The sequence below is a fragment of the Corythoichthys intestinalis genome, chromosome 18, assembly GCF_030265065.1.
Source record: "Corythoichthys intestinalis isolate RoL2023-P3 chromosome 18, ASM3026506v1, whole genome shotgun sequence".
Classification (NCBI taxonomy): Eukaryota; Metazoa; Chordata; class Actinopteri; order Syngnathiformes; family Syngnathidae; genus Corythoichthys; species Corythoichthys intestinalis.
The window spans coordinates 15,729,584-15,755,255 of NC_080412.1; the positions used below are offsets into that span (position 1 = coordinate 15,729,584).

The window sequence follows — 25,672 nt, forward strand, 5'->3', positions numbered from 1 at the left end:
TTCATTTACGAATGTGATTGCACTTTAGTTTACATATTTAAATGTTCAGATATTAAGATTTGAATGAGGCAAAATACAATGCTTTTTCTCTCAAATACATTTTTATAATCATTTGTTTCGGATGTACTGTAATTATTTTCTGTATAAAAATTAATTTGGTGTTCAAAAAGTCTTTTTTCAAACTTGAGTCTTGAAAAAGAGGGGGTCGTCTTATAATCAGGCCAATACGGTAAATAAAAATGAACAAAAAAAGGGGGAAAAATGTAAGGAGGCAACAACAATGTCTCTAAACCGTTTATTGACTATCAAATAAGATAACGAATCATTTGCTAATTGATTAGGCAATCAATCTTGGCAGCCCTAGTTTACCTGCCATTGATAACACTTGATGTCCAATCTGCTTTGACTGTGGACATCCAAGGCCGTCAATGGCAGCCGAATGAGTAAAAATTTATATTGGTTGGTGAACATAATGGACCTTTGAAGAAAACCATAACTCCAAAATGGCTCACAAATAAGATTGGTTTAGCACCTCTTTTTCAGAATTGAACCATAAATGAGCATTTGAGTTATGGTCAAGTAAAGAATTTGTCTACGCCCTGTAAAAAGAAAAAGATAGATTGTTGCCCCCATTAATGCAGCACTTGCAGATAACCTTCAATCCTTGCAGAGGACTCTGCTTTCACTCACTCCCTCAGCCCCCTTTCTGATCTTCTGTTTTTTACCCGGCGCAAGAAAAGAAGCATTCCTTGTCAATTTGTCGCACAGTGACAAATAACAGTTCCATTAGTATGATGTGACACCCTTAGGGATTTAACAGTAGCCTTGTGCCTCCATATCTGACCATGTTGGGAGGGGATTTTCTTTTCTTGTCAAACAGCCTGTCATCTTTGTGTGCGTGCATGTGGTGATAATGGTTTGTTTTCTGCCTGTTATATGGAGCGATTCAGTCGCCAAACATGCAGTCTTGCACAAATGTGATAAACCACAGTGTTGAAAGGGCTGATAGTCCAGCTTTATGTTTAGTAGTGCAACGATTGAGTAATTCGATTAGTAAAAAAGCTTCGAATCAAAAATGCTGCTTTGAGTATTCGTTTAATTCAGTGGTTCTTAACCTGGGTTTGATTGAACCACAGGGGTTCAGTGAGTAAGTCTAGGGGGTTCGGTGAAGTTTCATACACACAGGGCCCTATTTTCATACTGTGACTAAAGGCCAAGTGTCGTTTTAGACTATGTTTTGGACTGGGTTGTCTCCAATATACAGGCTTTATTCCATTTCTTTCAACCCCTAGCTCTAATGGGAGGAGAAACTGGTTTGCTCAGTGGAAGGTTGACTCACACTTGGTATAAGGAAGGATAACAGACCTACAGGCAGCGTGCACCGCGTACATAATGAAAAAAAAAAACATTTGCGTCATTTTTTACACTATGAAAATACTATATGATGCAAGGATAAAATGAGAATGTAGACATGATGAACAACCACAATGGAAGTATATCAAACTCCCATGTGATACATCAAAGCTGTTCAGACCATAAGGACACTCAGATTCATATTCTCCATGTCTAAGCAGCTGAACAGGACAGGTTAAAAGTGAAATAAATATTTGAAATTTGAATAGCTTAGCCAGCTAGCTTAGCTTTATCTGGTTTGAATTAAAAAGAAAGAAAGAAAAAAAAAGACTTTTAAATTCAGAAGGGTTTGGTTAATGCACATGTGAAACTCGTGGGGTTTGGTACCTTTAACAAGGCTAAGGACCACTGGTTTAATTAGAGTGGCGTTGTAATGGTTGGTTTTGAAAGTGTTTGCATTTAGTTTTATTGATTCGGGTGGATACACTGCCCTCTAGTGGCAACAGTGAATATGACATAACTCATTTAACATGGCTGAATCCAGCTGCTCCCTGTTATGTTAAAGGGGAACTGAAGAGCTTTTCAGATTTCGCTCTTAAGTGTTTTACTCAGTTTAATTGTATTAAATGCGTCATTCGCTCTCTCAAAAAGTCACATAAAAAAAAATAAATAAATAATTGACCGCGTAGTTTTTGAGTTATGGCCATAGCAACACCATAGCAACGAGGGACGCGCCGTCCTGCCGACCCCTACCTCATGACGTAACTTCCAGGAAGCCTCGCCACCACTCTGAACACGGAAATATAGCACCACGCTATCCTCGGCATATATTGCAAACATTTTCTGGGTTTTACTCGCGGGATTCGTCATGCCATCTCGATGTGTAGCGATATGAATTACTCACAGGAAGACTCGAGACTCTAGGAGTGGTCCAAAAAAAAACTTCTCCTGCAAAGGTTTGGACCGTTTTTGTTAGCATGCATACAGGTCCCCAATCGGCTCATTGTTTTCATCATTTCAGCCACGACAGCTTTGAAAACCTACAACAATGCAACCTTGGTTTTCCAAAGACGTAAGTAGAACATTAATGGCTTTTTTTTTGATAAACGAGGGGGACTCCTACTGCCTGTTTGTTGAAGTGCGACATTTTTTTTTTTTTTTTTTTTTTTTGCTGTTGGCCTGTCATAAGTAGATAGGTTGGCTGACATGTCGTCTACTCATGTGATTTTATTACTATATCAATAGGTGTTATGTAAATTCAAATGTCCCCAGCACCAAATAGGTCCAACATAAGCAAAGTTTTTGTTTGAGCTAATATATTTTTTAGTGCATTTGTAGTTTAAAGGTATATGTAGCCGTTTTTGTGGGAATATGTGCTTGAATGATTTGTTCAGAGCGTTGCAAAAAAAAAAAAAAAAACGGCTTTTTATAGCATTTAAGATAGCGGACATATGCTATGCAAGATAGCCAATTGTTGTTGTTGTTTTTTTGTTTTGTTTTAATACTTTGATCCCCATTTATTTATTCATTTAAACTGTTTGAGGCTAAGCTCAGGCATTTTTAATTAATTTTTTTTAAATAAAAGTGCAATTTTGCATAGTTTGAAGAAACACTCGGGAATTATATTTTGTATTTGCATTTAATGCTTTTTTGAAAGTGCAATGTGAGCAAGCCTTTGTGTAACATCTCCTAAAATTGATTCTGCAACGCATTAAATTTTCCTTATCCGATTACTCAATAATTCGAACTAACTAGTTATTAGATTATTTGACTATATATACTAACTACTACTCAACTAATATATAGCTGCAGCCCTATTTATGTTTGCTGCTCTTTAGAATGAACTCTTAACTCGGGTGCAATTGACTGCACTAGACGTCCATTTCAAATGGATTGATCGTCTACTTGTGATTGACTAATTTAAATTCACAGCAGGCGTATAAAAAGAGCCAAATGATCGGATGTGTGTCAACGTCAGTGAATGAGATAGAAGAAAAAAAGAAAAAAAAGCAACTGTAAATTCCCCCACTACCTGAAGTGCACACCTGCAATGTTATTAGACTACGAGTACCCCCGAAATAAAATCAAATACCAAACAACAGACCAGAAGTGCACAATTTTGTTATACGAAGTTAATATGTTATGACAAGCTGCAGGATGTCTGCTTGAATTGAGCTGCACATCAGAATGATGTATAAACACTACAAACACAAGCATGGATTCAGGCTACATCCAGACATGCATGACTCACAACAGCACTGGTAGCATCTATGCTCTTTTGGGCAGCAGCCCACTAAACTGGTGAACAGGCATACAAAATATGTAAATTAATATATAAATATATACATAAATGTATTGTTGCAGCAACTTTTTTTGTTGTTGGCAATTTCAGTGAGTGAATTATTTATTTTCGCTAGTCGTCATTTGAGTTGCAAGGGAAGCACATCGCCAATGCAGAACCATAAATGGTATGTTCTTGTTATTTTAACCATTTGTTTTGTAACCCCTTAATGATTTTTGTTAGTTATTTTAAGGTTTTCTATTTGTGTTGATTTGTCTTGTGTTTTATTATCCCAATTTGACGCTGAACTGCTAGTTTATTAGCTGTTGGCAATACAGAGCTATGTCATTAAAGTGCCTGTGACACCATAAAAAAAATCTTAAATAGCATTATAAATTGGAATTGAAATCATATTTTGAGAAATGAGTTTCCTAATCTGCTGTTTAGCTCCACCTGTCAGTATAGCGCGCTGGCGCCTCCATCTGGGTGATGACGTCGGCGGAGTCGCGATTTCAGAGGATTTAGAATTCAGCCCAATGGAGGAGGAAGCGTTTTTCTGCGATTTTGGTTCAAGTGTGGATCTTTAAAGTGATATTGTCGATCCAGAGGAAGCCTGTAGCATACAGCCATACAGTTGTGGTCAAAAGTTTACATACACTTGTGAAGAACATAATGTCATGGCTCTCTTGAGTTTCCAGTTATTTCTACAACTCTTGATTTTTCTCTGATAGAGTGATTGGAACAGATACTTCTTTGTCACAAAAAACATTCATGAAGTTTGGTTCTTTTATGACTTTATTATGGGTGAACAGAAAAAAGTGATCAAATCTGCTGAGTCAAAAATATACATACAGCAGCGCTAATATTTGGTAACATGTCCCTTGGCCATTTTCACTTCAATTAGGCGCTTTTGGTAGCCATCCACAAGCTTCTGGCAAGCTTCTGGTTGAATCTTTGACCACTCCTCTTGACAGAATTGGTGCAGTTCAATTAAATTTGATGGCTTTCTGACATGGACTTGTTTCTTCAGCATTGTCCACAAGTTCTCAATGGGGTTTAAGTCAGGACTTTGGGAAGGCCATTCGAAAACCTTAATTCTTGCCTGATTTAGCCATTCCATTACCACTTTTGATGTGTGTTTGGGGTCATTGTCCTGTTGGAACACCCAACTGTGCCCAAGACCCAATCTTCGGGCTGATGACGTTAGGTTATCTTGAAGAATTTGAAGGTAATCCTCCTTTTTCATTATCCCATTTACTCTCTGTAAAGCACCAATTCCATTGGCAGCAAAACAGCCCCACAGCATAATACTACCACCACCGTGCTTGACGGTAGGCATGGTGTACTTGGGGTTAAAGGCCTCACCTTTTCTCCTCCAAACATATTGCTGGGCATTGTGGCCAAACAGCTCGATTTTTGTTTCGTCTGACCACAGAACTTTCCTCCAGAAGGTCTTATCTTTGTCCATGTGATCAGCAACAAACTTCAGTCGAGCCTTAAGGTGCCGCTTTTGGAGCAAGGGCTTCCTTCTTGCACGGCAGCCTCTCAGTCCATGGAGATGCAAAACACGCTTGACTGTGGACACTGACACCTGTGTTCCAGCAGCTTCTAATTCTTGGCAGATCTGCTTTTTGGTGATTCTCGGTTGAATCTTCACCCTCCTGACCAATTTTCTCTCAGCAGCAGGTGATAGCCTGCGTTTTCTTCCTGATCGTGGCAGTGACAAAACAGTGCCATGCACTTTATACTTACAAACAATTGTTTGCACTGTTGCTCTTGGGACCTGCAGCTGCTTTGAAATGGCTCCAAGTGACTTTCCTGACTTGTTCAAGTCAATGATTCGCTTTTTCAGATCCATGTATGTATATTTTTGACCCAGCAGATTTGATCACTTTTTCTGTTAACCCATAATAAAGTCATAAAAGAACCAACTTCATGAATGTTTTTTGTGACAAAGAAGTATCTGTTCCAATCACTCTATCAGAGAAAAATCAGAGTTGTAGAAATAACTGGAAACTCAAGAGAGCCATGACATTATGTTCTTCGCAAGTGTATGTAAACTTTTGACCACAACTGTATATGTTTGAGTCGTATTTGGAGGAGGAGGAAGATTCAGAACGACAACAAACATGAGGCCGATGAATAGATCATACTGTAAAATGTCATCATTGTTTCCTCTCTGTACTCCAATATTTTTACAGGATATTCTTTGTATCTAAGTATTTATCCCCGATTGCTAAATAAATTGTATGGTCATGACAAATAACAGTCTTGTGCTAAATGGAATATGAAATATTAAAAATGCAGTTGTTCAGTACGACAGGGCTAAATTACTGCATAATGGTAAAAACTGCCGACTTCTTAAACCTCCCGAACGGTATTTTATTCCACCGGCGTTAGTCCGGCTCTTGTCATCTTGTCTAGGATACATGCTAACCCAAACCGAGCGGCTCTTCCAAGTCTCTTCCTCGCCTTTCGATAACGAAAAGTCGCACAAAACTACCCCGACTCACGTCACACACGGCGGCGGGGGTGATAGCCTTCACTGATCAGCCAACCCCCGGCGGCGTGCAAGTTGTGGCTAGTCGTTCCCCTCCCGCGACCCTGGCAGGAGTGCTCGTCGCCGGGGACGCAGCTGGGGAATGAACGCTGAAAATGGCGCATTCTCAGTGGACCGGCCGACATCTGAGCGCGTGGCTGCCCAAACCCAAGCCGAGGATAGCACTCTCTCGGCGGGCACACGAAGATGGCCGAGAGGGGTGGAAGTCTCGACACAATCGAGAACCATAGACCAGAGCATCGGCCGAGGGAGGCGGCCACTCTCGCCATCTCGGTGGAGAAGGAGCATTGTCACCCACAAAATGAATGCCACCTCCTTATTTAAACATGTGCCATGATCCCAGTATTTGACATAACATAAAATACGTAGCATACTCACTTCCTCGTCCGTCCAATGGTCGCTGCATTATACTAGTCCTTCTAAAAAAATAGCATCTTGTGATAAAGTTCATTATTTTCTGTAATGTACTGATAAACATTAGACTTTCATATATTTTAAGATTCCTTATACACAACTGAAGTAGTTCAAGCCTTTTATTGTTTTAATATTGATGATTTTGGCAAAAAAGTCAAGAAAAAACAAAAATCCCTATCTCAAAAAATTAGCATATCATGAAAGGTAATCTAAAGAAGCTACTTACCTTATCATCTGAATCAACGAATAAACTCAAAACCCCTGCGAAAGATTCCTGAGGCTTTTAACAACTCCCAGCCTGGTTCATTACTCAAAACCGCAATCATGGGCAAGACTGCCGACCTGACTGCTGTCCAGAAGGCCATCATTGACACCCTCAACAAGAGGCTAAGACACAGAAAGAAATTTCTGAGCGAATAGGCTGTTCCCAGAGTGCTGTATCAAGGCACCTCAGTGGGAAGTCTGTGGGAAGGAAAAATTGTGGCAGGAAACGCTGCACAATCAGAGGAGGGGACCGCACCCTGAGAAAGATTGTGGTGAATGGCCGATTCCAGACCTTGGGGGATGTGCAGAAACAGTGGTATGAGTCTGGAGTAGAATCATCCTGAGCCACCGTGCACAGGGGTGTGCTGGAAATGGCAGAAGCGCCTGACCTGGGCTACGGAGAAGCAGCACTGGACTGTTGCTCAGTGGTCCAAAGTACTTTTTTCACATGAAAGCAAATTTCGCATGTCATTCGGAAACCAAGGTGCCAGAGTTTGGAGGAAGACTGGTTAGAAGGAAATGCCAAAATGCCTGAAGTCCAGTGTCAAGTACCCACAGTCAGTGCCGGTCTGGGGTGCCATGTCAGCTGCTGGTGTTGGTTTACTGTGTTTTATCAAGGGCAGGGCCAATGCAGCTAGCCATCAGGAGATTTTGGAACACTTCACGCTTCCATCTGCTGAAAAGCTTTATGGATATGAAGATTTCATTTTTCAGCACGACCTGGCACCTGCTCACAGTGCCAAAACCACAGGTAAATGGTTTACTGACCATGGCATTACTGTGCTCAATTTGCCTGCCCACTCTCCTGACCGGAACCCCATAGAGAATCTATGGGATATTGTGAAGAGGAAGTTGAGAGACACCAGACCCAACACTGTGAATGAGCTTAAGGCCGCTATCGAAGCATCCTGGGCCTCCATAAAACCTCAGCAGTGCCACAGGCTGATTGCCTCCATGCCACGCCGCATTGAAGTGGTCATTTCTGCAAAAGGATTCCCTACCGAGTATTGAGTGCATAGCTGATATAATTAATTGAAGGTTGACTTTTTTTGTATTTAAAAAACTCTTTTTTGTACTGGTCGGATGAAATATGCAAATTTTTGGAGATAGGGATTTTTGGTTTTTCTTGATTTTTTTTTTTTTTTTTTTGCCAAAATCATCAATACTAAAACAGTAAAGGGCTTAAACTACTTCAGTTGTGTGTAATGAATCTAAAATAAAGGAAAGTCTAGTGTTTATCAGTACATTACAGAAAATAATGAACTTTGCCACAATATGCAATTTTTTTTTAGAAGGGCTAGAATGTCACAGTTGTTTTGACCATTCTTTGCGGTGAACAGGATCTTTTTGAAACGCAGAAAGGCTCACACCACTCTCCCTGGTGAAGCAACAAAAGCCTACAGCACATTGGGCTGGCGTCATACAAAAAATAAACGAATAAATCCGCAAAATCAGCTGGATCCGCAGTCCTTTTGCATACAATAGTATGGCTGTATAGTGAAGATGATGTCTCCTGTTAGTGTCACATTCGCTTTCTTCTTCAATCCGAGACCGTGGCCGGAAGTCTCTCATTTTCGTATACAGTATATCGATCGCTTCTGCACACATCCAAGTGGTGCATTTCATTCAGGGACACAAAATACCGCATTTAATATGAAATAAACATGCGTTTTTGTGTCACAGGTACTTTACAGCAGGCCCGGCCCAGCCTATATGCAGACTATGCAGCTGCTTAGGGCCCCTGACCACTAGGGGGCCCCCAATCTGGCAATTGTTAAATTTATATTCTATTTTGTTTACTACAGTTTGCTTTATTTGACTTTTGTGAGTTTTGATACTTGATTACAAGCTTAAAAAAAATAAAAGTTCTTCCTTTACTTCTTTCTTTCCTCTTTTAGAAAAAGGTTTGGCACTATCGACTGTAAGTACTGACAATCATTTGGGGTGAGAAGTTTGAAGTATGCAGTGCAACAAAATCTGATTAATATACAAAATATGGACGTATGGGTTGGATTGCATGTATAGGTTTCACAGTACACTGTGACGAAATGGTAGGCCAAAAATATGGGCCCCTTTGCATTATTTTGCTTTGGGCCCCCAAATGGCCTGGGCCGGCCCTGCTTTAAAGTTGTAGGTGCCTTCAACCAACAACAGCCATTCATTGCCATGGAGTGCTTTAGTGCTAACTGCCTTTGCTACAGCATCGCGATTTGGCCTAATAATAAAATTTCAGAAATTTTCACCCAAAATCCCTGATAAGTAATTTCAATGAGATTTGGCATCCAAACACATGGACATCACATTTTAGCTAATAACGGCCACACTTGTAAATGATAATATTGGGTCAAAGTCTTTATGGGGTTTATGTCATGTCGTGTTATGTTACGTTACGTTACGCTACGCTATGCTACGCATACGTTATTTATTTATTCATCTGTTTGTTTATTTATGTAGTTAGTTAGTTAAAATGGCAGAAAATAGTCATTGACCTGTAAAGGGTTACAAAAAATGTGAAATGTTGAACAAATAGTAGAGCAAATAAGGTGAAAAACTTAAATATTTTATTCTCTCCCTCTATTTTTGCTGTCAGTCCCCTAACAAAGTAATTACTACGCAAAATTCTTTTTCACAGAATAATCTATTGAATAACTGGTTGTTGGATTTCTTTTCTGGCAAAAAAACCAATAACAACAACCTGAATTTATAAACTTTTTTTAAACCATGCGCTTTAAAGAACTTTTTTTTTTTTTTTTTAATTCGAATTAATTCAGAAGAGGCCTAGTTTTTGCTTTTACGTGATCGTTAAGACTGAAAGGAGGTCTGCACAAGTTATTTTCTAACTTTTCTCCAGGAATACAAATACATCTGTTATTAGTGGTACAGGGACATTTTGATCAAGATTAATTGTCCTATTAAGTCAAGTGTGGAAGATGCGGGAGAGGAGGGAGGCCTTCGCATACCCTGGAGTCTCCCTTCTCTCCCACTGCAAATGTAATGGCTTCATTTTTCATTGAGGAGCCACAGATGAGAAGCCCAAGCATTTAATCATTGTCAAACAGGGTTAAAGCCGAGGCCGTAAGACAGCAGGCAGAGTGGGTGAAACCAGCCTGCAACATCTCAAGTTTTGTGTGTAAGCCATTTTTGTTGCATCTTCATTTGAAGTCTGAATAGATTGTACTGATGCTGCAGGATGTACAACCCAAATTAGCACTTGAGGTTCCTGCACGTTTTCTTAACTGCACTGTCAACACACAATTATCCCATACTTTTTTTTTTTAAAGGTCACCTGTGTGTACTTCAAAATTAATCTTTTAATTCAATCGACGGTGATAGACGTCCAATCGATTTGAAGTACGTCACTTTTGCTCATTAATATTCATGACGTTAGCAATTGTTGCTAGGCGGGTCAAGCTCGTGTTTGTCCCTAATGCTAAATGCATGAAAATAATGTACGAACGAGGTGTTTACTGAGCTAAACCTACCAATTCTGTCCGAAAATGATGTCCCTGGTGCCAAATTCACTGGTAAAGATGTGGAAGAACATACAAATGTTCAGTTAAAGAGATGGCTTGAGTGTTGAGGGCTGAAAAAGAGCCAACCTGATCCAGAGGTAGCTTTTTTATCGACACCTTTTTCTTGTGTGCATTGCCTTACGGCACTGACAATGACATTCTCCTGTTTCAAAAATCGATCCTTATCCACAATATGCCCTGTGTTTCTTATATATTATATCCTCTGGTTGTCCTATGTCTCTGATCGTTCTTGGGGGTAGTTTATATTTTGTGTAGCGATAGCAAATGCTAAGTGACAGCCAACAAACACTTATAATTTTTTCATTAATAAAAAAATCTTAATTCTATAATTTATTTACACTTCCCCTTACAAAAGTTTTTTTTTTTTTTTTTTACAACAAAAAAGGTAACGACAGTGGAAGTCAGATACCATTTTAATTTTTTTCAGGTCATTCATTGTCAGACAGAAGCAGCACGGCAAAACGCCAAGCTAAAATATAAGTAAAAATATCAAAATGGCTTACCCCGTTCTCCTCTGGAGGACCAGGGCCCCCAACAAAATGTTTACTGCATATGAAATGTAAATGGTTTCACCTTGCTGGCTTTAAACTGGTCTTTTGGACGTCCGCGCAAGTTGAGCCATCTTCACATTTTTTCCTCCGAGTTTTTGGCTTCGGTAATTGTATGAAGAAAACATCCTTCATATTTAGTCATGTCTAGAGTCGTTTCTACAAGTTCCATAGCAGCAGTGTTTACTGGGCATGTTCTTTTTTGAAAGATTACCGGCAGAAAACAAGCAGTAATAACATGGATTGTATACAAGGGCGTGTCCATGTTAACCCACCTCCGTGTTACAATGGCGACGTCACGGTCTAAAAATAGCACTCGTGCGGTACTCTATTGATATGTAAACAGTCTTGATGGGAGTTACAATATATTGCACCTTTTCTCATTGTACCCCTCTCCATTCTGGATTCAGTCCCACACCGTTATCTTGGCAGTCAATCATCCTAATCATTCTACTACTAAAGACCAGTTGAAGGAAGTGCTGTGTATGTAGAAGGTTAGGAAAAGATGACTCCCTGGGAGCTTGAAAGAGTGTGCTGGCATCTATTGGCTCAGTGGTTACTAGGGATGCCCCAATCGCATATTTTTCCACCCGAGTCGCCTGATTTTGAGAATCTGCCAATACCGGGTCCAGATCCGATACCGAAGAAATTTGTTCAACAACAACAGAAAGTTTTAAAGTTTTCTCACTTACACAATTAGTTGCCACAGCACACTACCGCTAGTGTTCAACCAAGCTCTCTGGCAAGATCAAAGCTCAAACCTGTCAATCATCGTTAACTTTAACAAGCAAACTTCAATGCACTGCTGACCAAGAAAAGCAGCAGGAGGGAGAGTGAGAAGCTGTACGAGCATGAAGCAGAAAAAATTTAAATATATATTTTCTCTAAATTAAAAACATCATACTTTTCATCCGATTCCGATCCACTGAAAAATTGGCATGATTAGCCCGATTTCCCATCACGTGATCGGATCGGGACATCCCTTGTGGTGAGCATACCTGAGTGCCACAGTGATAGCCTGGGTTCAAATTCCAGTTGGGTCGGAGAACAGTCATTTGCTGCAAAACAGCAGTTGTATAGTATGTAAATTTATATCAAACATATTTTTTAATTGAGGTTTGTTGTTAATCTGACAATAAAAATTTGATCCCTTACCCATTTTTTACCAGTATAATTCTGGCAACCAGAGCTGCCACTATTTTATTGTAAATTCAATGCGTTTTTTTTTTTGTTTTGATTTTTTTTTTTTTTTTTTTTTGACAGTGTGGAGTATGACTGTGTCCCCAGTACCTCTGTCAAAATTGCATCTTCTTATGTTATCCGCGCAACTTGGATATTTCACAATCCACAATTGCAACATGGAAAGAACTTGACTGGAGAGTCCATGCTATCATATACCACAAGCATCTAAATTTGGTAGCATTTTTTTTTTAATTCCACGAAGAATCCTGGTTAACATGCTCAAAAGCATATATTGCTTAGCTTACATGAGCTTATACTGTACCTCTTCAAAACCGTAACAGATAAGATTATTTTTATGTGAGTTTTCTTGGAGCTCCTGGCTCCTTGCCTTGTCGGCACCAATTTTGACAAATGTATTAGCCTTTACAGATGTCTGCACAGCTCTATTATTCCAAATTATTGTGTGAATGCTGGAAGCTTTCAATTTCATATTCCCATAAAACAATAAATAAAAACTCAACAATTGGGTCATTTTGGCAGCCAAGTGCTTAATTAACAGTTTGTCTTTTGTCTTCTGTGCCTCCACAGAATACAGTGATCATGTACGATGCAGCAAGGGTGCCATCTCCCAAAGACGGTTCTAACGGGATGACCAAATCACTAGTCCCTGGGACAGGAGCAGAGATGGGGGCAACTACTGGAGGAGGGGGTCTAACACCAACAACAGCCCTACAAGCAAAAACTGAGGAAGGACGAACAGCTGCAGAGGAAGAAGAGCCTAATTCAGATCCGGTCTTGGTTAAAAAGCCAAAAAGAGAGATATTGGACCATGACAGGAAGAGGAGGGTAGAGCTCAAATGTATGGAGCTCCAAGAGATGATGGAAGAGCAAGGGTAAGTCAGAGTGTTTCATACTACACAAACAAGTCCATTTTAACTCATTGCAGCATAGTGGAAGAGTGGTTTGCCCTGCTTTTGGTTTGATTCCAGCTTGGGCTCCTCTCCACCTTTTTCCATGTGCTGTTTGTTTGGTTTGCTGCTTCCTGGGGGATGAGCAGTGATAAGTCGTCTTCTAATTTTGCAATGCATGAGAAATGTAATTAAAAAAAAAAAAACATGGAACAGACTGAATACTTTCTGTAATTAAAAAAAAATAGCCTTGAGATAGTTTATTTACTTCTAACTGAATGACTTATGTGAATAATGTAATGCAACTATATTGCAAGGTGTTTAATTGAGACATGGTGATGACGCATGATTAGACGCCCCGTGGCGCTTGAGTTGTTTTCCAGCTTGCTAATGAGCGCTACTCATGGCAGCTTGCTCTCACACACATGAACCTTGAACATATGTTTTCACAAAGCTGTTGTCTATCTGCAAGTGTGCACTCAGCCCTCCTTTTACACACATTCAGCTGCACCAAAGAGATTGAATCTGTCTAAATACTCCTCGATGTACTGACATACTTTGAAAAATATCTGAATGTGCACAAATACTTCAATTTATCTAAATATGCTTAAATATGTATACCTACGGTTGTGTTAAAAATTATTCAACCCCCACAGTGGATTAGTGTTTTTGGAGTTTGACATTCATTTTTCATGTCCAAATAATGACAAGTCAAATAGGCAAATACAACAGAAATAACAAAAATACTTTTGTGAATATACCAATTAATGGCCTTTCTGTGATTACCTCATTGACAAAACCACCACTCTTAAGAACAAAGGTTTCCATCAGGTGATGTCAAACAGCTGATGAAAACATCTGTAGATGTGAACGGAACCCTAATTAGCAGCAATAAAGCAGATTTAAAAGGACTGTGACACATGGCAGTTAATGACATCTTTACAACATGGTGAAGTCCAAGGAATGATCAAAAAAGTTCAGAGAGGAGGTCATTTCACTTCATAAGCAAGGATATGGATATAAAAAGATAGTAAAAGGACTAAAAATTTCAAGAGACACAATTGGGAGCATAGTCCACACGTTAAAGCTAAAGGCATAGTTGAAACGCTACCTGGGCATGGTAAAAAGAGGTTACTGTCTGGAACTACTGTGCGATACCTGAAGCGAAAGGTGGAGAAAAATCCCCGGTTGACAGCTGAGGAACTACGACAGCACATGTGATGGGGAGGTATTTAGGTTTCTTTCTTTTTTTTTTTTTTTTTTTTTTTTTTTTTTTTTTTAAATCTTTAACCTGTCCTGTTCATCTGTTTGACACGAAGAATGGAAGTGTGAGTGTCCGGTTGACCAGTTGTAATGTTTCACATTGAGAGTATGACATACTCCCATTGTGATCATTCAACATGCCTAATTTATTATGACAAAGCAGCGAACAGGAAGGGGTTATGGGGGAACAGAAAAAAAAGAAACACAATCAAGAAAGAAAAGCAACTACAAGAAACACATTGAACGTCTACACTAACTAATAACATGTTGGTGCTATTGTCAGCTAGATGTATTTCCGGTTGACACCATGTGGGGGGGCCAGTTGACCAGGGAAAGAAGGGGAGGGGGGGTGGGGGAGACTATAAGCTAAGTGATTTGGAGGGGTAGAGTGCACACAAATCAGCACTGTGATCTAGAACCCAGTAATCGTGTGAATCCCTTGTGAGTGTAAGCCCGTTGGTGACCGACCCTACGCCGCCCCACCGCCAATCCCGGCACCCCACACCCGAGCGCGCCCAATCACAACCAGCAGCACGTGAGCCCAACCAAACACCCGACAGCCAAGCAGACAAGCGGAAACGCCGTGCGGGCGCCAACCCAGGGCCACGTCCCCGGCCCCCACCTGACCAGCCCTGGGTGGGACGGCCCACATGGGGAGAGGGGGCAGCGCAGCCCATCCCTCCTCCCACAGCCAAGCAAAGGAGCCATCGTCAACCCCCCGGGATCCAGGGTGGTCCCCCGGGCCACCCACGCTCCCATCAACTGGCCTTCAGGGATGGGAAGAGGGGACGCCAACAGTCCCATCCATCCCACAGCCTTGGTGTGTGATGCATTAAAATCTGGGGGGAGCCGGCCGGGACTGTATGGCCCCGTCCCAACTCTCCCCGGAGGAATGGATGAGTATGTAGGTGCCAGGGTGAAAGATATTTACAGTGCAAAGTGAGGAGTGCGGGAATTAATAGGCAGGCTCCCGCAGGCGTGGCCCCGTCCACCAGAACCACAAGCCGCAGGGCAGGAGAAGCGCCAGAGCCCAGATCTCCCCTCGCCCCAGACCACCTCCGGCGTACCCGCAACCGCCCACCCCTCCCCCCGTATTCCGGTTTCATCCCAGACAATAATACCCACACTGCGAAATGATGGCTTCCATGCAAGAACTCCCCTGCTGACTCCAGAGCACAAGAAGTATGCAAAAAACCATGTGGACAAACCACAAAGGTTTTGGGATACTGTTCTCTGGAGTGATGAGACCAAACTGGAACTTTTTGAGCCAATGGATCAACGGTACGTGTGGAAGAGAAAGAATGATGCCTATAAATAAAAGAACACCCTATTTAATGTGAAGCAAGGTGGGTGGTCAGTCATGCTCTGGGGTTGTTTTGCTTCTTCAGGTACAGGAAATCTTCAGCGTGTGCTAGGTATTATGAATTCAATTCAATACCAGGAGATCTTGGATGCAAGTGTCATGCAGTCACTGACAAAGCTGAGGCTTGGGTGAGGTTTGAACTTTCAATAGGACAATGATCCTAAGCATACCTCAACATATACCACATCTTGGTTACAAAAGAAGTGCTGGAAGATTCTGGAGTGGCCATCGCAATCACCAGACTTAAATCACATTACAAATCTCTGGTGGTACTTGAAGAAGGCAGTTGCAGCATGCAACTCCAAAAATGTTAATGAACTGGAGGCCTTTGCCCATGAGGAATTCTAAAGAATGTTATTGTTGCAAATGATGTTGTAGTAAGTACTAAAGTTATACATACCTAAGGGGTGGAATAATTAAGTCAATAAAGTAATCACAAAAAGGCCATAAATTGGAATATTCCCTAAAAAATGTTGTTGTTTTTTTAAAATTTATTTCAGTTGTATTGGTCTATTTGACATGTCATTATTTAATGTGATTATAAACAAGATGAAAAATATATGTCAAACTTGCAAAAACACTTATCTACTGTGGGTGTTGAATAATTTTGAACACAAATGTAAATGATGATTAAAAATAAATTTCACTTAAAATCTAACATAACAGATCGCAAATAAATCGTTCTAAATGTCGAATTGCAAATGTACAGTACTTTAAAGAGAAGTACAACTAAACTCAATGTCAATTCAGTCGCAACTGTAATCTAATGGAATTTAAAGAAATGTTGCAGCCAGTTAAAGTTTGTCGATTTAAATGCGTCATTTGTAAGAGATAAGCATGCCACTTTTAGAAGCAGTTTTAGAAAACTGAAAATTTAACCGGGCACTCATTGAACTCATTGGCTGCATATGACGGCACTAGACGTCCAATAAATTTGAAATCAGCCCTCCCACTGAAAATGAATTGGATGTCTACTAATGATAAACTAGTGATAAACGCATTGAAATTCACACCTAAAGAATGAAAAAGCATGGTTTGCTCTGACTCTGAACTTCTATATATACTAGTGAGGGATTCTGTGAGTCTGACAATGTCATGGAAAAAAGCTCTGCAGCCTGTCATCTTGGATAAATTGCATCTTGTGGCTCCTTTCTCCTTATTGAGCCTTTCACAAAACTACCCCCTTTCTTCAGTCAGCCAGGGACAAGCAGAAAGTGTGCAGGGGCTATTTTAAAATGTCAAGGAGCCTCTAACACATGGTAATGTGTCGCGTGCTGTGTGTGGGAAAACATGAATATAAAGTAAGTGCTCAGGGTTTCTATTGTGTGCAAGTGACAGCTGCTGAGTTGAGAGATTGGCCAACAGCAAGACCTGATGATGCCGTCAGACCTCCTGGGGCATCTTCTAGCTATTGCAACTCTCCATCACACTTGTGCTAATCCTATTCTCCACACTGCCAATACACTGATGGCTGCAGCCATGGTATCAGCTTCTTTTTAATCCTTGAAATGTAAACACCCCTATCTACCCTGAAATGAACCACTGGTTATGCAAAGGCAAATTTATTTGTATAGCACAGTTTAACACAAGGTCATTCAAAGTGCTTTACATCAAGTGAAAATAAGCAAGACATGATCAAGCAATAAAGACTACACAAAAGTATACACAAAAGTCACTTTCACTCAGTAAGACAGAAAAAACCCTAGTTGTATTATCTACACTTATATATTAATTGAAATTTTTCTTTTATCCCAGACAATTGTTTTAGGTTGTTTTATTTACCTGACATGTTTGAGAGACTACTACCGCCTTCATCTGAGCGTCACTGATGTTGGTGTGATGCATCTTTATCAGCTGATGGATGGAAGCGTCACTCAACTGTCAGATTTGACACACAACAAAGGGGGGGGGGGGGAGAAAAAACAAACAAAAGAAGAACACGGAGATATGGTGACGTTGCCGTACATGAGAGGAGTCACGGAACATATCCAAAGAGTCACGACAAAATACAACATAAACACACCGGTCAAACCAACACAACCCTCTGCCAGATATTGGTCCATCCAAAGGACAAAATCCACCTAGAAAACAAATGAACTCCATATATAAAAATTCCCTGCAAATCATGCAATAAATCATTCATTGGGGAGACAGGGAGGAGCTTTATTACAAGAAAAAAGAGTGTGAGAAGGAGACAGCAATAACACAAACAGGGGCAATAAAAGAACAAGCGCAACAGGAACACCACAAGTCAGCCATCCCCGCCCACTGCAAAAGGGAAAACCACATTATGGACTGGGAAAAGAAAGAAGAAAACAAACATCAGCACTGGATCAGGGAGGCCATTGAAATCCGCAAGAGGCGCCCGAGGACCATCAACAGGGACGAGGGGGATTACACGCTCTCTACTGCCTGGACTAGCATTCTGGAAGAGTGAATTGTCAGCAGAGGGCGTGACACGCCTGTCAAATCTGACAGGTGAATCACGCCTCTATCTATCAGCTGATAAAAACTCGTCAAACCAACATCAGTGACACTCTGATGAAGGTGGAAGTAGTCGCCGAAACTTGTCAGGTAAATAAAACAACCTAAAACTACTGGTGCATGATAATTATTGGTCCAATAATTATCAGCCCGATAATAGGAATTATGACGTCATCCCGATAAATCCAATAACATTATTAATAGGACCGATAATATGTACTGTGCTGGCTTTACAGTTTACACATCAGTATGGGAAATCAGCTGACCATTTGGGGGGCATTGCTGCCACCTGCTGGTCAGAATAATTCGCTGCATCTATTTTTTGTTACAGTAGTTTGGGTGATTCACTTACACATTGAGGTGTCTAGCGTGAGCATTGACAATCGTGAATGCTTTCTGTTACGTTTCTGCCTCGGAAATATATGTAAGTATTTTATGTTTACTATAACATATGGATGTGCAATATATGTTTACTTCTGTGGTGAGAGGTCATATGCACAGAACTTTATAAGTTGTTGTGTTATAGAAGCCAACCAATGCTTTAGTAGCTCAAGATAGTGTGCTATGCTATACATATAATAGTTGTGTATATAAGTGTATCGTGCAGTTTGTTCTATATTGATTATTGAATATGTGTATTTTTCTGTTGTACTTTCACAATATTAAGACGAGTGTCTTCCCATAAAAGCAAGAATAGACCAGGCCTTGTGGTTTATGGAAGTGCATTCATTCTAAGATGGCTGTCGGGCAGTGCAGAAGTGAAACGCACTGTTTTGTTAATGTCATGAAAAATCTGGTGAGATCAAAGGCAAATCTATGTTGAATCCACCAATAGTGTTTTTTTTAAACCTCCAGGTGTTCAAAAACTCAGGTTATACATTTAAAAAAATATATATATTTATTATCGGGTATCGATATCGGTATTGGCTTTGAGGAGCAGGAAGTAATTGGTATCGGTTTCAAAAAATGGATATCGTGCACCCCTACCTAAAACAATTGCCTGGGATTAAAGAAAAATTCAACTCATAAGAAAGAAAAACAATTAAAAGGTAAATAGAACTAAAAAGAAGTGGGACGGCGCTGCCATTCCAGTTCTAGTGATTAACTCATAATCATAGTCTTTAACTGAAAGAGTTAATAAAGCCAATTGTGATCAGCCGTTACACAGCCTATTCATTGTCTAATATCTGGCCTTAGTCCACATTTTTACAGCATTTTTCCCCTCTCTCTCTCCATTTTATTTCCATTGGTGTTTCTCTCTTGCTCATTAGAGCTCATTCCTGGCAGCTACAAGGGCAGAATGTAGGGGAGGATGGTGTAACACAAATGTGACTACACCAGCATATCCGCTGGGCGTGCAATGCCCTTTTCTGACATGTGTTGACCTGCATGTCTATCTTTTGACAATCTGTTAGCAGAGCAGAGGCAAGCGCTCTAACTGCTTCAGTCATGCTTGTTCAGTGAGGTGGCTGAATTATTGTCTACGTTGCAGACAGCCCACTCTTGTGAGAGGTTGACAATTTTCCAACAATTAAAGACAAATATTGATGGGTCAGATGAAATTTAACGTAGCGATATAGCACTCTAGATTAGACTGTCTCTATGTTAGCACCTTTACCCATTCACACTTTTATCTGACCTATCTTCCTTCTTCCTTATTTAAATCATTGAATGTCATTGACGGTGCTAGACATCCAATCCATTGTGAGACAAGACAGCCTGCAAACACTTTGGGAAGACATGTCAACAAAGCACATGATTTACTGGAACCATGTCCTGTGGTCTGATGGGACGGGCGGGCTTTCTTGTGTACCGTCTTCAGAAGCGGCTTCCTCCTGGGGTGACAGCCATGCACACCAATTTGATGTAGAGTACAGCACATGGTCTGGGCAGTAACAGGCTGACCCTCCACCTCTTCAATCTCTGCAGCAATGCTGACAGCACTCCTGTAACGAGTCACCTGACATTTTGGAGGGAAAATGACAAGCAGTACTCAATTTGGACATTTAGGGATGTAGTTTCTAAGGGGTGAACTTTTGTTGCCAGGGTTTTAGATATTAATGGCTATATTTTGAGTTATTTTGAGGGGAACATACATTAACTCTATTATATAAGGTGCATACAGACTGCTTTTCATTGTGTCAAAGTTTCATTTTTTTCAGTGTTGTCCCATGAAAAGATATACTTAAATATCTGCAGAAATGCGAGGGGTGTACTCACTTTTGTGACACACTGTGTATATATATATATATATATATATATATATATATATATAGGAGTGGACTCACTCATTGAAGCATTTAATAAATAGGAGCATTTTTTTTTTTCGGTATCAAATCAGGACTCGGTAGTGACAGATTCTCAAAATCAGGTGACTCGGACTCAGCTGCAAAAATATGCGATCGGGACGTCCCTAGGTTTTACTTTGAAGCAGGAAACAAAACATGTGGTACTGATGCTGATAGAAATGTTTCCTTTTCAATTTGTCAATTCATTCATTCATTCATTCATTCATTCACACAGCCTTGTCCGGGTTGTCTGCAGAAATCTCACTCATATTTTCTTGCCCCCGCTCAGGTACACGGAAGAAGAGATTCGGCAGAAAGTGAGCACCTTCAGACAAATGCTGATGGATAAAGAGGGAGTCATCACCAGAGATGGCTCACAACCAGTGTATGTTATTTTTTTCCCCTTCTTCACTTTTTCATGTATTTTAAAGGAAGGATTGCAGTTGTGTAGTAGCTCAACTTCCTAGCTTCCATCCATTAAATTCCCACAAAGAGAACCGAAAATGGTCAGTGTTATTGTTCTGTGTTTATGATTTTGTTTATTTCATATGAAACAGTCTGTATGTTTGTATAAATAAACTGACAATGTAGTTTATTTATAGTTATAGCACTTTTGTGTCTTTTCGTTACTAAAGGAGTTTCTCATTGATGGAGGATGGTGGTATAGTTGTTTGGACACGACCTCGCAGTCTGTAAAGTAATGACCGCTAACGGCGCCCTGTTCCCTTATAACTAGATGAAGGATTCTGCCTCCTCCACACTTCAGCTGGTATCTGCTGACATTGATGTAGAGCATGGTGAAAAGCAGAGGCTTGGTGTACAAGAGGCAGGAGGATTTAGGCAGGAAATTGATAAAGGGGAGAGCTGTGGTTGACATGAGGGACCATTTTGTTGCTTTTCACAATTTGGGATGTCAGACCTTGATTGAACGTGACTTTGCTTCTCCACGAAAGCACCGATGTGGAAAAATTGAGAAGGTTGTAATTGACAAGGTTGTTGTCCCCACACTAATCTGACACTCAGCACTTACTTGAGACTTGCACCACACATTATAGAGGCTAGTAATGGATTTTCCTCTACCCAGACAAATGCAAGTGTCCAAATATGTGACATTATGCAAGCCAAATGAAAAGTATAACCACTCATGTCTTAAGTGGTTCGGGTAAATTGAAGTCTTATTATGTGGATGCTTTGCAAAGCAAGTTAATGAAATCCAAAAGTGGATTCCCAGGTATGGTTGCCTCCCCTATTTTCCTGTTCTGATTTTGCTCCACCATCATTGGCCTATTCAAAATAATCTCCAAATTGTCACTCCAGTGCCTGCTCGCCCCCACGTCCCTCTTGCATATATGTTTGGTGAGGTTAAGTCAATGTGATTGAATTGAATGAACGAATCTATGTTTTAGAGTCAACAACGTGCACTATTACCATGAAGATGAAGCTGAATTGGTTGGCGACGAAGACGGAGACTACGACGCTGATTATCATAGTGACAACAGGTCAATCACATCACAATCACACTTTGTAATATTGACTGTTTAACCTGGTGTACATTCTTAATTGATTCACTGAATAATTTATGGTATTATATTCTTGAAGACTTTGTAAATGCATTCAGTTCAATAATATCAATGTGTCAAACATGGATTTCTAGATAAATGTAGCACTGAAAATGTCCTCGCTAAAGATCTGCATCCTGTAGCGGCAAGGATAAATATCTATTATTACAGTGCTGGCCAAAATGATTGGCACCTCTGCAATTCTGTCAGATACAGTTGTGGTCAAAAGTTTACATACACTTGTGAAGAACATAATGTCATGGCTCTCTTGAGTTTCCAGTTATTTCCACAACTCTGATTTTTCTCCGATCGAGTGATTGGAACAGATACTTCTTTGTCATAAAAAGCATTCACGAAGTTTGGTTCTTTTATGACTTTATTATGGGTTAACAGAAAAAGTGATCAAATCTGCTGGGTCAAAAATATACATACATGGATCTGAAAAAACGAATCATTGACTTGAACAAGTCAGGAAAGTCACTTGGAGCCATTTCAAAGCAAACGCAGGTCCCAAGAACAACAGTGCAAACAATTGTTTGTAAGTATAAAGTGCATGGCACTGTTTTGTCACTGCCACGATCAGGAAGAAAACGCAAGCTATGACCTACTGCTGAGAGAAAATTGGTCAGGAGGGTTCAACCGAGAACCACCAAAAAGCAGATCTGCCAAGAATTAGAAGCTGCTGGAACACAGGTGTCAGTGTCCACAGTCAAGCATGTTTTGCATCTCCATGGACTGAGAGGCTGCCGTGCAAGAAGGAAGCCCTTGTTCCAAAAGCGGCACCTTAAGGCTCGACTGAAGTTTGCTGCTGATCACATTTACAAAGATAAGACCTTCTGGAGGAAAGTTCTGTGTTCAGGCGAAACAAAAATTGAGCTGTTTGGCCACAATGCCCAGCAATATGTTTGGAGGAGAAAAGGTGAGGCCTTTAACCCAAGATACACCATGCCTACCGTCAAGCACGGTGGTAGTATTATGCTGTGGGGCTGTTTTGCTGCAATGGAACTGGTGCTTTACAGAGAGTAAATGGGATAATGAAGAAGGAGGATTACCTTCAAATTCTTCAAGATAACCTAACGTCATCAGCCCGAAGATTGGGTCTTGGGCGCAGTTGGGTGTTCCAACAGGACAACGACCCCAAACACACATCAAAAGTGGTAATGGAATGGCTAAATCAGGCTAGAATTAAGGTTTTCGAATGGCCTTCCCAAAGTCCTGACTTAAACCCCATTGAGAACTTGTGGGCAATGCTGAATAAACAAGTCCATGTCAGAAAGCCATCAAATTTAACTGAACTGCACCAATTCTGTCAAGAGGAGTGGTCAAAGATTCAACCAGAAGCTTGCCAGAAGCTTGTGGATGGCTACCAAAAGTGCCTAATTGAAGTGAAAATGGCCAAGGGACATGTTACCAAATATTAGCGCTGCTGTATGTATATTTTTGACCCAGCAGATTTGATCACTTTTTTCTGTTCACCCATAATAAAGTCATAAAAGAACGAAACTTCATGAATGTTTTTTGTGACAAAGAAGTATCTGTTCCAATCACTCTATCAGAGAAAAATCAGAGTTGTAGAAATAACTGGAAACTCAAGAGAGCCATGACATTGTGTTCTTCACAAGTGTATGTAAACTTTTGACCACAACTGTAATGCTCAATGTCTCACAGAAAATGATTGCAATTAAATATGTTTCGGTAGTAATGTCTTCATTTATTTTTATTGCAATGAAAAAAAAACACAAAAGGGAATGGAAAAAAATAATTAAATCTTTATCATTTTACACAAAACTCCAAAAATGGGCCGGACAAAAGTATTGGCACCCTCAGCCTAATATTTGTAGCACAACCTTTAGACGAAATGACTGCGATCAACCGCTTCCGGTATCCATCAATGAGTTTCTTACAATGCTCTGCTGGAATTTTAGACCATTCTTCTAAAGGCAATTGTTCCAGGTCTCTGAGATTTGAAGGGTGCCTTCTCCGAACTGCCATTTTCAGATCTCTCCACAGGTGTTCTATGGGATTCAGGTCTGGACTCATTGCTGGCCACGTTAGAAGTCTCCAGTGCTTTCTTACAAACTATTTTCTAGTGCTTTTTGAAGTGTGTTTTGGGTCATTGTCGTGCTGGAAGACCCATGACTTTTGAGAGAAACCCAGCTTTGTCACACTGGGCCGTACATTATGCTGCAGGATTTGTTGGTAGTCTTCAGACTTTATAATGCCATGCACACAGTCAAGCAGTCCAGTGCCAGAGGCAGCAAAGCAACCCCAAAACATCAGGGAACCTCCGCTATGTCTGACTATGGAGACCGTGTTCTTTTCTTTGAAGGCCTAGTTTTTTTCCTGTAAACTCTATGTTGATGCCTTTTCCCAAAAAGCTCTACCTTTGTCTCATCTGACCAGAGAGCATTCTTCCAAAAAGTTTTTTGGCTTTCACAGGTAGGTTTTGGCAAAACTCCAGCCTGGCTGTTTTTTTTATGTCTCCTACCATAGATTCTCTTTTTATTCAGATGCCGACGGATAGTACAGGTTGACACTGTTGTACCCTCGGACTGCAGAGCAGCTTGGACTTGTTTGGATGTTAGTCGAGGTTCTTTATCCACCATCCGCACAATCTCTAGTTGAAATCTGTCATTCATTTTTCTTTCCACATCTAGGGAGGTTGGCCACAGTGGCATGGGCTTTACACTTATTGATGACACTGCGCACGGTAGACACAGGAACATTCAGGTCTTTGGAAAGACTTGTAGCCTTGAGATTGCTCATGCTTCCTCACAATTTTGCTTCTCAAGTCCTCAGGCAGTTCTTTGGTCTTCTTTCTTTTCTCCATGCTCAATGTGGTACACACAAAGACACGGGGCAGAGTTTGCGTCATCTTGAATCCATTTTAACTGGCTGCAAGTGTGATTTAGTTTTTGCCACCACCTGATATGTGCCACAGGTAAGTAACAGGTGCTATTAATAACCCAAATTAGAGAAGCATCACATGATTTTTCGAAGCGTGCCAATACTTTTGTCCGGCACATTTTTGGAGTTTTGTGTAAAATGATAATGATTAAAAAAAAAAATCCATTCTCTTTTGTGTTTTTTCATTGCAAGGAAAATAAATGAACATATTACTACCGAAGCATTTATAATTGCAATCATTTTCTGGGAGAAATCGAGCATTTTCTTACAGAATTGCAGGGGTGCCAATACTTTTGGCCAGCACTGTATGCTGTGTTTGGAAGCATAATACAGATGGATGGTGTTTTTATTTTATTTTATTTTATTTTTAAGACTTGTGTTCTGTTCAAAATCTGCCAATATTTTTTCTAGAGGATTAAATTTGACGTGTGATGTAACTCAGTTGGAAAATACAAAACCTTTGCAGTTTATTGTTATCGGGTCAAGTTTGGTCCGCATTGCCGTCAGTAAGTCGGATTCGTTCCCAGTGACAGTTGGACTCCGCCATGGTTGCCCTTTGTTACTGATTCTGTTCATAACCTTTATAGATAGAATTATTAGGCGCAGCTAAAGCGTTGGAAGGTGTCTGGTTTGGTGGCCTCAGCATTGTATCTCTGCTTTTTGCAGATGATGTAGTGCTGTTGGCTTCATCAAGCCTTGATCTCCAACTCTCTCTGGAGTGGTTCGCAGCCGAATGTGAAGCGGTTGGAATGAAGATCAGCACCT

At 40.4% G+C, this 25,672-nt stretch overlaps 1 protein-coding gene across 2 annotated transcripts in view; it reads left to right on the plus strand.

Annotated features, from left to right (window-relative positions):
* Positions 1-25,672, plus strand: part of srrm3 (serine/arginine repetitive matrix 3) — a 125,697-nt gene that overhangs the window by 47,288 nt on the left and 52,737 nt on the right. For both annotated transcript variants that reach the window (XM_057820169.1, XM_057820170.1), the window contains exons 2-4: positions 12,724-13,028; positions 20,731-20,826; positions 21,848-21,940. In XM_057820169.1, the coding sequence (XP_057676152.1) occupies positions 12,736-13,028; positions 20,731-20,826; positions 21,848-21,940 (482 nt within the window). In that variant the 5' untranslated portion in view covers positions 12,724-12,735. The remainder of the gene's footprint in view (positions 1-12,723; positions 13,029-20,730; positions 20,827-21,847; positions 21,941-25,672) is intronic.